At 36.5% G+C, this 16,801-nt stretch overlaps 1 protein-coding gene across 3 annotated transcripts in view; it reads right to left on the reverse strand.

Annotated features, from left to right (window-relative positions):
• The window catches only part of UBR2 (ubiquitin protein ligase E3 component n-recognin 2), a 109,828-nt gene that overhangs the window by 81,974 nt on the left and 11,053 nt on the right, over positions 1–16,801 (reverse strand). For all 3 annotated transcript variants that reach the window (XM_054022190.1, XM_054022187.1, XM_054022189.1), the window contains exons 4-8: positions 15,699–15,812; positions 8,676–8,806; positions 7,108–7,246; positions 5,784–5,846; positions 3,244–3,364 (exon numbers count right to left, since the gene is read on the reverse strand). In XM_054022190.1, the coding sequence (XP_053878165.1) occupies positions 3,244–3,364; positions 5,784–5,846; positions 7,108–7,246; positions 8,676–8,806; positions 15,699–15,812 (568 nt within the window). The remainder of the gene's footprint in view (positions 1–3,243; positions 3,365–5,783; positions 5,847–7,107; positions 7,247–8,675; positions 8,807–15,698; positions 15,813–16,801) is intronic.

Here is a 16,801-nt window from a genome sequence, read left to right on the forward strand (position 1 = left end):
TCCTACATAAGGTTAATATGGGTCTCAGGAGACTGCTGCACAACATGATTTGCTTCAAACTCCTTTTTAAAATTTTACAGCAGGTTGACCAACATAAAACATCCAACTAAAAGGAATAATGCTGACAGATTACACTTTTCCCTTTCTATGTCCTATTGAAGGAGTCTGATTACGACAGGTTGTTCAGCATGGTAATAATGGGAGGGGAGTGACCTTTTCATTTCATGTGCAGCTATAACAATCCCCCCACTGTGGATGCACAGTAAACTCCTAACATTCAGTTTGTTCGTTCTTATATTGGGAAAGATGAGGAATAAGAACTCCACCACACACTGTCCAATAAAAGAAGACTAGACAGCTTATTTTCAAAAGGATAAGAAGAACTATATGTTTGCTAGTTTATTGTTGGTTTATTATGGAGTTTGCATCCCATTATGAAAATGCCAGAATAAGCTTTCAACTTCATGCACTGGCAAAGGCTTGACATTGATTTCACAAAATATGAAGGCCCAGATCATTACTCCTAGATGGACAGAATAGACGCTTCATATGTGGCTCTCCTTCTGCCAATGCAGAATTGGGGCTCAACCACCTCTGCAGCACATTTCTCCCCTCCTTCCTTCAAACCCTGTGAAAGGTGCTCAGCGGATCTGAGGTTTGCACAAATTGGTGGGCAGAATCTGGAAAAGGCCAAAGACGACCATTTTTAAATTTCTAACTCCCATTTCATAAGATGACACCTCAGAGAGTACAATATTGCATTTCTGAGATTCTCAAATCATTCAGCAAAGTAACTACAAGAGAACCATGTCTTATTTCCTACCAATACAGAGAGTTCAGAAATTAGGATGCAAGCATATTATTCTCACCAGCAAATATACAATATTTTTTTCCCTCTGAATCATAAAAAGGTTTAATTTAGTCAGTTGTGGGCACAAAACTGTAGGTACAATGTGGCATCTGCAATTATTTGACCCTCACTTTCACTCAGATGTTTAAGTCACTTATAAGCAGGTGCAATCTGGTACTTGGACTTCTAAGTGGCTAGCACAATTAATTACGCAACAAAATTGAGCTCACAAAAAAGGAGATACAGATAATGCCAGGTTGAAAGTTTTGCCTGAAAATCCGAGTAAACATTCCTCGAAACTGTATATTCCATTTGCCTCTCCATTAGTTCATACTCACAATAAACCCAGATATATAGCACGTGCAGTATATTACCAAACACATGCACTACCACCACCCAGTCAGAAAATTTTGATTTCCGTAACTTTATATATTAAATTATATGAAAATGAACTACATGTTCAATCTTTCAAACTAATGCATAATTAGATATGGTAATGATACCAAGCTGGGAGGGGTTGAAAGTGCTTTGGAAGATAGGATTAAAATTCAAAATGATCTGGACAAACTGGAGAAATGGGCTGAAGTTAATAGGATGAAATTCAATAAGGACAAATGCAAAGTATTCCACTTAGGAAGGAAAAATCAGTTGCACACATACAAAATGGGAAATGATTGCAAAGGAGTACTGCGGAAAGGGATCAGGGGGTTACAGTGGACCAAAAGCTAAATATGAGTCGTCAGTGTAACACTGTTGCAAAAAGCAAACACCATTCTGGGATGTATTAGTAGGAGAGTTCTTAGCAAGACATGAGAAGTAATTCTTCTGTTCTACTCCACGCTGATTAGGCGTCAACTGGAGTATTATGTCCAGTTCTGGACACCATATTTCAGGAAAGATGTGGACAAATTGGAGAGAGCCCAGAGAAGAGCAACAAAAATGATTAAAGGTCTAAGAAAACATGACCTATGAGGGAAGATTGAAAAAATAGGGTTTGTTTAGTCTGGAAAAGAGAAAACAGAGGGGACATGATAATAGTTTTCAAGTACATAAAAGGTTGTTACAAGGAGGAGGGAGAAAAACTGTTCTTCTTAACCACTGAGGATAGGACAAGAAGCAATGGGCTTATATTGCAGCAAGAGAGATTTAGGTTGAACATCAGAAAAAACTTCTTACCTGTCAGGGTGATTAAGCCCTGGAATAAATTGCCTAGGGAGGTTGTAGACTCTTCATCATAGGAGGTTTTTAACAGCAGGTTAGACAAACACCTGTCAAGGTTGGTCTAGATAATACTTAGTCCTGCCATGAGTGCAAGGGACTGGACTAGATGACCTCTCGAGGTCCCTCCCAGTCCTATGATTCTATGATGTTGCAGGTGATGCTATGCTAATAACCCTAGAGAATTTTTGGACATACACAGCACAACACAATTTTTAGTGGGGTTATAGCTGTATTTTGATAACCATGCCAAAGCCCCTCCCTCTTAATCCACTTCTGTCCCTTTACAGTTGGCTAAGACGTAGGTTAAGTCTACATGGCCCCGTAGTTCAGACTATGGGGATGTGAACTGCAGCACATGCTAGCAAGCTGCACTGTAACTTCCCAGGGTGGCCATTGCAGGCATGAAATTAAAGGTACCTAGTTCACATTAACAGAGTCCTCTTTAAACAGGACCATAGTGCCATGTAAATCCCACAGATGGAACCAAATCAAAAGTTAGGCCCATAATTCATTAATAAGCTATATTTCCCTACTTTCTTTTCCCTAACCACAACCATAAGAATGCTGCTGTATGAGAGGGAAGAGAGCCCTTCATCTAGAATTCACAAGATACTCCCCATGAAATGAGACTGCATACCTTGATTCCCTCCTTCTACAGAGGGAATCTTCTTCTGAACATCTGTTCAGTGCTTCATTGGCTCACTTCCTCTCTCACACTCCTTGGATTTGAGAACATTAAGTACACTTTTGCTGTTCTAGTTATACTGTGACAGATACGAAACAATCAGTTCTAATTAAATAAAAAAAGGAGTATTATTCACATCTATTCAAGGTGTTCATGTTTTAATGTATTTCATTCATTTAAAAGTGATCAAGGGCTGAGGGGTACGCTGTTAGCGCACACAACTCAACAGCAATTCTCGAACTGTTTATGCTCAATTCCCCCAATTTTAGTACGGTGAATACATAAAGCGCTTTCATATGGGAGTCAGGAGCACGAATCCACGCGTGGACAACAGGATGAAGTGTGTCAAAAGTTATTAATGGTTAGTCTAACATGTTATGTATTTGAGGTAAGCTGTTTTAATATAAAAAAAGTATGATTTTTTTAGCATTAAGTTAGCCTCTAAATTATCCTCTAGTCTATAGCAAAAGTGTTTGAATTTGCCTACCTGAATATCCAATAACGTTGCCAAGCCAAGTCAGGAACTTCAAACCAAAGCTCTGATGGGCAACAATAGATGAATGCATAACCTGAACCTTCAGTGGCTTTGTCTGGCGACTGGTATTTCTCTTAAAAAAGAAAAGAGAAGGGGGAAACTTAGTTAAAAGTGAATATCAGGAAAGATAAGTTTTGTTGTACAGAAACACACAGCATTCTATACACTAAATTAAATTTGATCATAGAAATTAAAATGGAGACATATTATTAATAGGCAATCCATCATAGTTCTTCCACATCCAGCACAGGATTATTTCCAATAGTACATTAACAAGGAAAACTCAATTTTATTCTTAAATTTTTTAGCTGAAAACAAAAAAAATCCAGTATAATTCCAGTTTTCTGAATTCCCTTTGATATCCATAGTGTGTTCTCCCTTTCCCCACCCAAATTAGGCCTATATTAGCTAATAGCACTTCCGATTAGCAGAACCCTAGTTAACCAGACATTTTGAATATCCCCCAGGCCATTCAGATAAACAGGAGTGCACTTTATAATTTTCTGACTGAACACTGAAACAGTATAACAGTTTGTTATAAAAATTTTCAATAAAAAAAATGTTTTGAAGGGTCTTTTGGCCAGGTCAAAAACTAACACCCAACATGCTTAGCTGCCCCTCCCCACCACCTTTCCTCTCCTCCTCGGCACACATCTAATACCTGCCTCTTACTGATAAGCACCCTCTTGAAAAACCTCAGGCAGAAAAGTATCAAAGTGAGCTCCCTCCAGAGCAAATGCGTAAGAGTGACACAGCAGCTGATTACCCAGAAAATAGTGAAACTAATCATCCACAAAGTAAATGCACTGAAATTAAAGAAATATATTTCCCTTTTGATCTCTTACTGTGCTACTAACCTTTGGGATTACTCGTAACAATAGGTAAAGATAACTGATATGGAAATGCAATTTTCAAGTTGATGGTGTCCCTTCAACTAAATACAATGCCAAATTTTGAAAAGTAATTATATATGTTTCTGGAACCTAAACAAGCATGCAGCATGCAAGCCTGTTCACAGAGATATGAAATTATGTTTTTTCCAAAAATACTTCAATACTTGAAGACAGTCACTTCAGTTAGTAAAACTGAATGAAAACCAAAATAGTTTATTGTATGTATAGTATTAGACAGTTTCACACAGGTAATTCACTTGAAAAGCTCTGATGGTAAACAGATTTCCCTATGAATAAATTCGCTCGTTTTCCTTACATTATTCAACTTTTATCTTTATAGCTTAAGTACATTTTCAGTTTTACAAGTTTTAACAGTTAACTATTTCAGTGACTTATGCTTTTACTGATAAAGTTAATTTTTTACCATAGTAACACACACAACAAATTCAGTTCTTTGACTTTATTGGTGTTAACTGATAAAATGTAAGATTTTAGGATAGCTTAAGCACTTTCTACATTACTTTTACTTGTATGATCTGATGTGTAGTCTCAAAACTACTGTGACATATACCATGTATTTTAATGAGAATTCCCCACGACTTTACCGGAATGCGCTGCTTTAAAAAGTGATGTAAATATTTCCACAGTAAGAACTCTGCTCCAATCTGGAAGCATGAAAATTATTTTCTTAGTTCCTTAAATCAACTACAAAAAAGACATTTGTGTAACACACTTAATCTTAGCGATTGGAAATATTTTCTCTCTTTTCTTTAGACAGCAATATTTGTTAACGTTACTCTAAAGTAGAATTTGCAAACTTATATTCAGTTCAGTCTAAAATTTAAAAATTTCTAGATGTTAAATAAGGCACAGGCTACAATGTATACACTAAGAGAATCACTGATGCCTCATGGGTAAATATGCATTTTCTGATTCTAAAGCTTAAAAAAGGACAAGCACAAATGTATAAGACATAAACCTTTATTATTCATGACACTTGCATTAAAAAAACCCAGGGTTCTTTGCTGCTTATGAATATATTCTTCTGAGGCTTATTCCCAACCTGAAGTCATCCCCTCTGACAACAGCTAGTTGAATGTGATCACAGAGTATTAGTATTTCAAGCAAGGAATAATTAAGATTAGATGAACTAAGTAACAAAAATTCTCCTTTCATGCAAGTGTACCTAAAAACAAGAAACTGAAGGAAAAAAAGCCATCAAGAAAAGGAGAAGTTTGTAAATATGAGAATTTCCATGAGATATTTTCTGCTCTTTAAGAGTGAAATAAAAACATTATTCCACATGCTGATTAAGTATTGAGAATTACAGAGGTGGAAATCTGATTTGTCAAAACTACCATGGACCCGAGATTCTTGTTTCTGGAAGTGCACTGGTATGAGGATTAGGCCACAGAAAGAGGTGAGAAAGTATAGACCGGCATTGTGTTGCTACCCTCAACCTCCACCACAGAGTTATTAGTTAAAATTAATATTTTGCACATAAAATATCAAAATAGTACATGGTATTTCAAAACTGTGCTGTACTAAGCATTTTATGGGAATTTAAGAAGAATGGATTAAGTAGGTAAGATTACTCACCACTATTACTGATTTTGCTTGATCACAATACTGGAAGTCTCCATATCGGACTGATCTACGTCCCTTTAAATTCATAAAAGCAAGATGATAATAAGTAGCTTGTTGAAACACAAGGATAAGCTTAAACTCTATGTCCTAATGTAATGAGAACAGTAAACCACAGGCAATAAGTCACCATCTATGTTAATCACATTTGCAGTTGCTTTCTAGGGAAAGCTTAATATGATCCTAAGTATCTGACAGTGACCTTCTTATTCAAAAATTTAACAACACTAATTCCTATTAATGTATGTCAAGCATATTTTATAGTATTAGTATGAAGGTGCTTCTTTTCCAGCTAATTTAAAAATAGGACATTTTATATCATAAGATATATTTTAATACCTTTAAAAAGATATTGTAAAGCTTGTTAGGCCTATAGGTTCACCTGACTAGTATGATAGCAGTGCTGGCTTTACCTGAATATTTAGGGGAGCTTATAATCGGTGATACTTTCTTTAGTGTTAAATATGCCTATTAAAAATGTGCACAGTTGATTTATTCATGTTGTATTATAAACAAAGTGGCTCACAAGTTGTTTTATAGTACATATGAACTGGTTTGCTTTCAAAACATCAATTCAAGTGTCAATCGCTTACCATGCAGCAAGGTTCAGTTTAAAAAAAAAAAAAAAAAAAAATCAATCATCCTTGAAGTATGGATGTACAATATAGGAGAAGTCTGGCACTTTTTAAGCCTAACCAGGGGAGTGTCCCTTTTAAGTTATATGATGCCTAACCAATGACATTACAAAAAATATTATCTGGGACAGGGAAAATAACTGAAAAAAAAAGTCACATTTAACTTTAGATGTTTTGAGGCCCCAAACTGACTCTCTCATTTCCCATCAGCAAAGAACAGCCTGAAAGAAGGACCTAGAGGAAGTGCCTGCCCTGAAGGAAATGGCCAATGGCTTGATGTAGAAATGAGAATATACCTTTCCTAGGAGGCACAAATGTATCCTGGAAGAAAAGAATTCCATCCTCAAACACATACAATCAGCTGTGGGATGTGCAGAGCAAGGAGGGTGGTCTTGAGTTGATCAGTGGGCCCCTTATGGTAAAGTCAACTAGGCGCTAAATTCCCTGCTCTCTCCAGCTGCTGTGAAACTGCCAGCTCTTCTCTATTCCCTCCTGAAAGCCTTTTATCTGCCAACAGGCGAGAGGAGAGAAAGAATACTGGGAAGACTCACAACCACTTTAAAGGGAACAAAGCACTAAGTTTAGTCATATATATTCACCCTGACCTTACTTTTAATTGAAATTCCAGCAAGGAAGTTACTTACATCTCTGTCTACTGTTGTTGCAAAACCAATGGCTTCTTTCTGTGTACAGTTGACAGCTTTCTGGAGAGTGTATATAACTTGTTCATACGTGTGGACTTCATCATTAAAAAGCATGCAGTAGTAAGTGTCACTCTTCTCGCTATAAAATAAAGACCACAGTTATATAATTAAGTGCTTAGTGTCTAATCTATTTTTAATTTTAATAATTTCCAACAATCTGAATCTCTCTAACCTTGGGTTAACCCTGGCACTAATGATGTACATCAACAAGGCTTTATCCTGAAGCTGCTGAGTGCCTTCAACTCCCACTGACTTCAGTGGGAGTTAAAGGCATTCTGCACCTTATAGGAGTGCTCAGCACCTTGAAGGATTAAGTGCCTAGTGAGTAAAGATGCAGAGTATTAAGTCAGTCTGACAATTCTTGACTTTACTTCTGTGAACTTTTTTTATTCTGGGTTAGCAGTTTTCTAGTAAGGAAAATTATCTAACATACCTGTTACACACTATTCTCCCATAGCTTTGGCACTATTTTCCTACCCCTATCTTTTCTAGGTCTCCATAATGGTCTCTCTCCACCAAGCAACTAGAATCCAGAAGGCTTTTGCAAATCTATGTTTACCACTTCATAACGTAAGATACTAAACCAATAAAGCCATTAGACCAGTTCTCCATATTTTTGTCAAAAAAATTTAAATCAGTGTTAAATATAATTCTTTAACTTCCACCATTTACAGTATTTTCCCACGCAAAGCAGAACTAAAAGAAACTACTGTAGTAGAATCAAATTTTAAATAAAGATGTTTTATTCCTAGTTCTATTGATTTCAATCTAGAGTGATAATTCCCAAGTTGTAATTCATGGATCAACAGAGGGGGTTTGAATAGAACTGGTTGGTCAAGTGGCACCAACCCCCTCTACTTGTTTTAAGATGCTACATGGAATTAAATACTATTTTTCCTCATAAACAATTGTAGCTGCTACAAGGATATTAGCTGAGCACCAGCCAACACTGGAGATGGTTTATGCAATCATGAAAGAGAAGAGAGATGCTCCACTGTATGATCCCCACTGTAAAGTGTTTTGAAAGACACTTGTCTACATCATCGCCCTATTGGAGTTAAAGGAAGACAGCATGTAGACCAGTGATACACAGACCTCAATGGTTCAGGAGCCAAATCAGTGATCAGCTTACGCAAAAAAGAGGCACAGTAGTGCAACTTCATTGTTTCATTTACTATAGTACTATTCATATTTAAACAGTATGACAAGGAAAATATTTAGTGTGTTTGTATGTATATAATTCTTAAAGCAAATAAAATAATAACTTAATGCAAGTTGATAACTTAATTTGTTAATGACATAGTAAAAGCATCCTGACTCGTTAATAATTAAATCACTGTTTTAATACTGATGTGCTGCAAAGAGGCTCAGAAGACACATTAAAGAGCCACTTGCAGCTTGTGAGCCACAGTCTGAGTGTCACGGATGTAGACTAACGTGAGCATTTAAGTTTTATACTTTAAACACCTGCACGTGTTGAAAACCTCAAACACAAAGAATATACTTACACAGTCTCTAAACCAGGTGGCAATTCATTTTCTTTTTCCCATGTTAATATATTTACTGCATATTGAAACATGATAGCAAAAATGTTATAAGCTCTTGCTATCATATCTTCCGATAAATGCACCAGAGGATCCTGAAAAGTGAAATTGATTATAGTTAGATAGTAGAAAAACATTATAGGAAAATTAAACAAAGAAAATGAGCAACAAGAACCATTTGGGTTTGGGCTCAAACCCTCATTCCCATTATCCTGCTGGTATTGGACATTTCATTGTTCATATTTCATTTAACTTAGTAAGTTATAGTATCAACAATTATCAAAGCCACATTTCCTTTTGTTAAATTTTGTATTCACACTAGTTATAGTACGTTACAAATTATAATCAAGATTCCAGGTTCCAAAATACTATATTTCACTCTTCTCCCTCTTGCCTGTTTCTGTGTAACCATATGATAATTTCTTGTTAAATATTTCTAAGATATGGTGGTACTCAATGGCCACATCTAAACTAAAAGTTTACACCAAAATGCAAAACACGTAAATACTAAATTTATACTATCCCATTTAATGCCATCGTGGAATTTAAAATTATAGCCATTCACTAGTTTTGCATACCTTACTAATTTATTTTCAAAAGTAGAAATTCAGTGCAGAAAAAAAAGTCTGTAAAGCATATATGAATTCCACAAAAAACTGAAGAATGCCAGTTTGATCGTAATGGCTCACTGACGTGATTATAGTCTGGTGGGAAATATGTACTGAATTCACCCCATAAGCATGTGGGAAATAGAAATGGTCCAAATTTGTAGGTGTCATCTACATTAAGGAATTAAATGATAATGAGGGGAAGGAGGGTTGGAAAAGGAAATGGAGAATGACTGCTTGCACCCAGAACAGTTTCATTCTTAATATCCCTGATTTATATTAAACTGTTATTGCATCTTTGTAACTTAACAAGAAAACAGAATAAAACCCAAAAGAATATGAAGTTGGTTCACTGAGCCCCCCGCAGTATAATGTCATTGCTCAAACTATAGCACAAGCCAGACTGGCAACTAAAATTAGCAGATAATAGTTCTATTTTTGGAAAAAACACAAGTGATTAGAAACTATTGTGGAACAATCACATTTCAGCTTATTTATTTAACTGAAATCCTTTTAGAGCTATATATGACTGCAAACTTGGAATCTTAAACTAGAAATAATGTTTGCAAAAAAATCAAACTTACTTCAGGCTACCAAACCAATTCCCTCTCTCCCCTCCTTCTTGATAAGTTTTACTCCAAAGCAAGCTTTTATAAGAGTTTTTACCTCCTCCTGATAAGTAGCATTAACTTATGAAGAACAAGTAACTATTAACCTTAGCAAATCTGTCATTACAATAATAATAATAATAATATTGTAAGATAAATGAGTGAGAGGCAGTACAACTTGACTTTAGAAAGCAGTGCACACTAGTTTGGTGATGTCATCAATGCTGAAAATTGAGGTTGTTCCTTAAAAGGAGTACATGGTCCACATGAGAAGGAAATGATATTGAAGTAAAATGACATATTTTAAAGGTGACCCATAGATATTTTATTATTAACTATCTTTAAGGTTATGTCATCAATCTGAAAATAGGAAAGATAAGAAGGATGTTGAGCACAGCAAAGATTGCAAGTTGTGTTTGCCCACTCATGATTTCAGATTCCCTGGAGTAACTGCTATCTACTCCTACTCCACAACCATATGCATCAGAATGCAACATGATGTACCAGAGAACTTCACTGGAGCAAAGGTAGCCTATTGAGAGGCATAGGCATCAGATAGAAAGCCTTTGGAGTACCTGGTGCTATTTTACTACTTTTTAAAATTATTTTATAATTTAAAAAAAAAAAACTGCCATTTTTTTAAGCCTGTTTTTTTAAATGGTAAAAAAACACCATGCACTAACTCTACACTGTTTAGTCTTCCTTCTAGCATGGAGCCAGTCTATAATAGCCTTCCATGGTGTTTGTTCTTCAAAAGGCTGCCTTTTAAAAAAACTCAAACACACATAGTAGACATAGAAACAAAAATTAGGAACTACTTAAAAAATCTCCACAGCCTGGACTTAAGTTTAAAATGTGTATTTAAGTAAACAAATAATGCATGATACTTCAGTCAGATGTTATATTCTTTTTGGCTCCTGAAAATAATCTATTAAAATTGAGGCCTAATACAGATATAGTGACTTTCCAATAACCATTCTTCTCTTATTTTCCTGGCTAATGTGCTTTCACCTTTCATAAAAAAAACAAAACAAAAAAAGAAAAAACACCCACAACCTCTTCTTCCCATTAGGAGAATTAAAATAGCCTCAAGATATACAGAGCCAATTTTTCCATGAACTAATTTAACTTCATAAAGCTCCAGATGACTGATTTATTAGTTTCATGCAGGGCTGATGGGCATCATATTATTGCTGTTTTAAGTTTTAAGAAATTCATTTGTCATAAAAAAGTGCATTCCAAGAGAGTAAGAGGTAATAGCGCTTACAGCAGAAAACTTTTCAGGAGTGGTATAGTGAAAAAAGTTAGCAATACTAAATACTATATTATTATTCTAACTGGGATGTGTAGTCTGCATAATTTTCTTCCCTGCCTCCATCTTTAGTCTAATCGTGACTTTTCCAATATTCTTTGTATTTAAACCATCTTAAAGGAATACCTCTGCTATAAACACAAATGATCCATCGGGGGGCGGGGGGGGGGGGGACAAACAAAACAAACAAACAAAAACAAACCAACAATCAACTTGGGATTATAATCAGACAATCAGAGTTTCCCAATATTTTGAGAGACATTTAACAAATAAAAGAGGTGCTTAAGAACACTGGGGAACCTTGGCAGTCAGATGGCTGATAAATGTCCAGAATCAACTGAGAAACACATTTCTTTTTCCATAACACAGTCTCACAATGTGTGTTTCACAGTACTATACGTGATCAAATTAGAAACATTAAAATAAATACTTAACTATAAAATATAATTATTTGTATAGAAAAGAGGTATAACAGATATTGGGGGAAGGGAACCTGTCTCTGCAAGGGCTTTTCTCCTTTGGAATGCACTCCTTGCCCTCCCCCCGGGTCCAAAATACCCCAGTATCTATTAAACTTCAGGCCATCTGCCACTCACCCACAGCTGTCACCACATCTCTTTGGCATCATCATTCTCCTCCTCCTCCCTTTCCTCCCACTACCACCAACTCCTCTTCCTGGTTACGCTCACTCCCTCTACAGTTCCACCACCTCTACCTACATCTCAGCCCTTCTCCACCCCCATCTAATTCCCTCTACCAGCAGCAGAAATCTAGGTCCCACATCTGAATGTCCTCATCACCTCTGATGTCAAGTCTGGCACTATCTCCCCTCACCTGTCCCCACAACCATCTCCACCAATCTTGTGCCACCATTCCTAACCTCCCTCCTCTTCTCTACCTGTCCATCTCTAAAACGATCACAGCAATCCACAGCCTCTTCATATATTATTCCCTCCAGCTCCTGCCTCTCTCAGTGACCTGGATCCCTTCCTCTGACACTGCCCCTACAGCTGCCTTCTCTTACAGAGGCCTCTCCTTCTCTTACACTCCCCACTCTGGATCACACCATGGTGAGGGTGCTGGTCTTCTGATCTCCCGTTTGTCACTTCCAATCCCTCCCACCTCCCCTTCCCACTCCTCCACCTCTTTTGAATACTGCTGCATTCAACTCTTCTCTCCTCTCTCCCTTCACATTACTGTCCACCCAACTCACCCCAGGAGCTCTGCTCTGTGATTTTGACTCCGAGCTCCCTCTTTTCCTCTCCTCGCAATCTCCCCTGTACACTCATATTTGGTGACATCAACTTCCATAATAACCCATCTGCCCCTTAAGCTGCATGTTTCCTCACCCTCTCCTCTTCATTAAACCTGTTGCCCTGGATACACTCTCCCACTCACCATAAGGGTGGTTCACTTGACTTGGTCTTCACCCAGTATTGCTCTCTTTTTAATCTCTGCTGCCGAGTTCCCTCCCTCAGACCATCACCTGTTCTCTTTCACCATTGTTCATCATTGTCACCTGGCAACCTTCCTGGAACTTCCAGTCCATTATCACTGATGGCTTCTCATCTGCTCTTTGCATCTCTCCCCTGGCTTCCCCTTGTTTATAGCAGCAAATATAAATAGGCACAGCAGAATTCAATTTTTGTTGTTGTAATTTTGACAGATAATATCTTTGTTTATTTCTAAGCTTCTTTTCCTGATTTTTATAAATTAAAATTTTCAGTTACATGAAATTAGGAGTTTTAAGCATGTTTTCTATTTAAAAGTTCACACCCACCAAAAAACTAGGGGACCGGAATGTAGCTGTTAAGATTCAAATAGTTAATATTGAATAACTGTTAAAACACAAATTGTCAACATCACATGCCAGAATATACAAAATAAATATCAAACTCTCCTAAGTTCTCAAGCTTACACTGCCCATTTGTAAATTTTGATCATCACAGCTAGAGATATTTTTTGTCAAGTTTGTGTGTGTATATATGGTGAAATCGACATTTACCAACATTTACCGATAAAAATCTAATCCTACTAAGCCGAAACAAACTGCTTGTCATCACTTTCCAGGCCCTTTGAGCCTATCCCCACCCTACCTAGCATCTCTCATTTCCTATCCTGCCTCTGATCAGCCCATGATGGAAGCCTGCATTACCCAGGTGTTAAGTTTTCAAACCAAGAACCTTTGTGCTCCCCCTCACACTTGCTAGGAGCTCCCTGTAAACATGCGTAAAGCCACCGCACTAGCCTTTTTTCAAATCCCTGCTTAAAGCTTTCCTTTGCCATAATGTCTATAGAAAAAAAATTGACAATAGTTGTGTGGCTGCTGCTGCACGGATACCTCTGTCTACACTGCTGACCAATGCTGTCTCACTGTTTCCTTGTCCTCACCCCCACCTCGCTGCTTGTATCCATCTGTTATATCTTGTCTTCTACTTAGATTGTAAGCTTCTTAATGCAGGGACTGTCTTTTTGTTCTGTATACAACACCAAGCACAACACCTGATCCATGATTAGGACTCCTACATGATGTGGTAATACAAATGAAAAATAATAAATGCTGCAGCACATCTTCTTAAAAGAGCTGCTGAAGAAGCATATAGTTTTGGGGAATATTAAGTATTATGGGGATCTGGTTTATTTGGGCTGCCTTGTTCCCTAGCTTTTTAAATATATGGGATTGCTGTTTTTTTTCTTTGTTTTGATATATTTTTAAGTATATGTCAGAGGCACCTAGAGCAGTTAGACAGACAAATATAAAATAACAGTAATGAGATGCCCAACACTTTCAGTTACAAAATATTCTTGTGTTTTTTGTTTTTTTGTTTGTTTATATTTTTGTTTTTTTTTTAAAGAGAGGTTCTAAACATCTCCATTTTTTGCAGCAGGCCTTTGAAATTCAGCAGAGACATGGCCCTCAGATTAAGGGCTTTTCTTCCCTTCTCCCATTAAGTTCTCTTCAGATCTGACAGAGCTATAAAAACTGTTAAAAGTCATCATTTCCCTTCTGTTACTTGTGTTCCATGGGAAATTTTGGCAGCATGCAGAATTAACTAACAAAACATTCTGAAGAGTCAGGTCTACACATTCACCACAGCAGCACCATACCACCATGACTACTGCACACTACCTGGAAACATCTAGCAGTTGTTGGAGCAGTTGTAGCAGTGGGGGGGAAGGAAGAGAGAGCGCACGCACACCAGACATACCCAGGTTGGGCTCCTCCACCACCCCCTTTAGCACGTCGCAGCTCCTCTATGGGGGCACCAAAAAAAGGGAAGGAGTTCTCTCAGACCCAGTGAAGAAGAAATGGAGAACCAGGCCAGATTCCCCACATAAACCTCCTTGGACCCAGCACATGACACTAGCTGTCCATCCACCTTTCTGGGATAACATCCTTCTTATGCTACTAGCTAACATGGTTAGTCCTGTGTCTCAACTGGTAGAAATCTGTTGCAGTGCTGAAAATTCAGGATTCAAACCCCGCTGATGATCTATAATGAGGGGTTTGTTACAGTTGTAACAGAATTTATTTTTTTAAACTTTTTCCTGTTAAAAACCCCTTAGAAGTTACATTAAAAAAACTACTTTAAAAGAAAGTTATTTAGGTTGTAAAGTCTAGCACACGAATGTTAGGAAATGTCAGAATATAGGTTGCATGTGCAAACTTAATTTGCTCCCTTATATGCATCCATTATGATGCAGTCTTTAATTACATTTTTTTTCCTCCCTCACAGCACCCTTTCTTCATTCAGTGCATAGGATGGATGCACAAGGACAGAACTATGGCTATCTGAGCAACCAGAATTCTAGCTTTTTCTATTTTTGCATGCTTAACTTTGCAATCTAAATAGCTGGTTTTTAAAGTAGTTTTAATATGTAATTTTATATTAATTTTATCTAGTGTATAATATGGTGTAGTACCAATATTTATATTTAGCATGCTGCAAGCTTCCAATTTGTTTTACTTATTGGCTGAGTAAAGAAGACTAACAGCTTTCATCCTAAATAATTTATTTTTAATTAATTTAGATAAAAAAAATTACAAATATCCATGTGCTGAGATGATATAGTAAACAGTATATCAAGACAACATTTTCAGCCAACCAAATAATTTCTAGCGCAAAAATTCTGACTTTCAATTTGGTTCACTCATGGGCTTAAAGCTTTAACATAAATACTAGGACACTACAAATGTTCCAATATTTATTAAAAATTTAAGAGTCCACCATTTCACTAAAACACTGAAGTATACAGATTTTATTATTTCGATAGCATTTAGTTTTCTTATTTTTTAGATGAATTTATAACCTTACAGAAGTCACATATAAGATGATTAGAGATTTATTTTCCCTTACCTTCTGAATTTCAGAATTGTGCATAATTTGGTCTGGCAGCATATAATGTCCTAAACTAGCACTATTATACAGTATCTATATATAAAAATTTTATTTATTACCTCCTCTTCTGCTGTTTCTGCGGTGTTAAGTTCATGCTTTTGACAGTACGGACCTTCTTTCCAAGCTTCAGTATCACCACAATCACAGAAACCTCCTCCGCATGATGTTGTCATCTGAAGTTGTTTAAAACACACAAAACTGTATTCATGTGCAAGATCTATTTATACTGAAAGCACCAACACATTAACCCTTATGCTATTAGAGATTTTCCTGTATGCTACTCAAATAAATATGGTAAAAGCATGTCAATAAATGTCTGTGACACAGAGATTATCTACATCATTCATCTGTTTAAAAAAAAAAAAAACAACATACAATTATATTGTTAAAGTAACTCTAGAGCATAGGCTTGGGGAGGTCGCATACAGCATCTGATGTATTTATAGAACACAGAAATTACCAGTATACATTTATTCTGAATCAGTCACAGAAGAGTGGTCTGATTTTTTTTTTTTTTTTATATAAACAGAACCTTTTCTTCAAATTCCAATATTTAAAATGTTTGCATTATAATGTCATTTATAAACAGGACACTTTTGTTTTGAAAACAAATTGCATACTGCCACATCCTACTATATAGGGACATCAGAGGGATAGTCACTACAGTTTGAGGGCCACATTTATAACAACTGGCTTCTGTTACGCTTACTAAAGTGGATAGTGAAAAAAAACTGTTTGCAGTGCTGTGACCTGAAGAGCTCTGCATAGCTCAAAAGCCTGTGTCTCTGACCAATAGAAGTTGGTCTAATAAAAGATATTATTACCTTGCTCACCTTGTCTCTCTAATGACAAATATTTGCATTTCCACACTGTTAGTAAAACTTCATTTTAAAATTAAAAGCTCTTGAAATAAGTATTGAGTACAATTATTTCTTAAATCACAAATGTGAATGGAGTTCATGAATACATAACGATTCTGTGACCTATTTTTGATGCACAGATTCTCCACAGTACACATTCTCCTTTTCTGTCTACCAAGTTAGTCAAGGCACTCAGATCTTTTTTCATTTTTAGAGAACATTTTACACCTCCAAAAGCCTCTATTCCTGTTGTTTCATATTGCATTAGTAGTTATTAAATGAAGAGTGCATACTAACAGCCT

The sequence above is a fragment of the Malaclemys terrapin genome, chromosome 3 (assembly GCF_027887155.1).
Source record: "Malaclemys terrapin pileata isolate rMalTer1 chromosome 3, rMalTer1.hap1, whole genome shotgun sequence".
Classification (NCBI taxonomy): domain Eukaryota; kingdom Metazoa; phylum Chordata; order Testudines; family Emydidae; genus Malaclemys; species Malaclemys terrapin.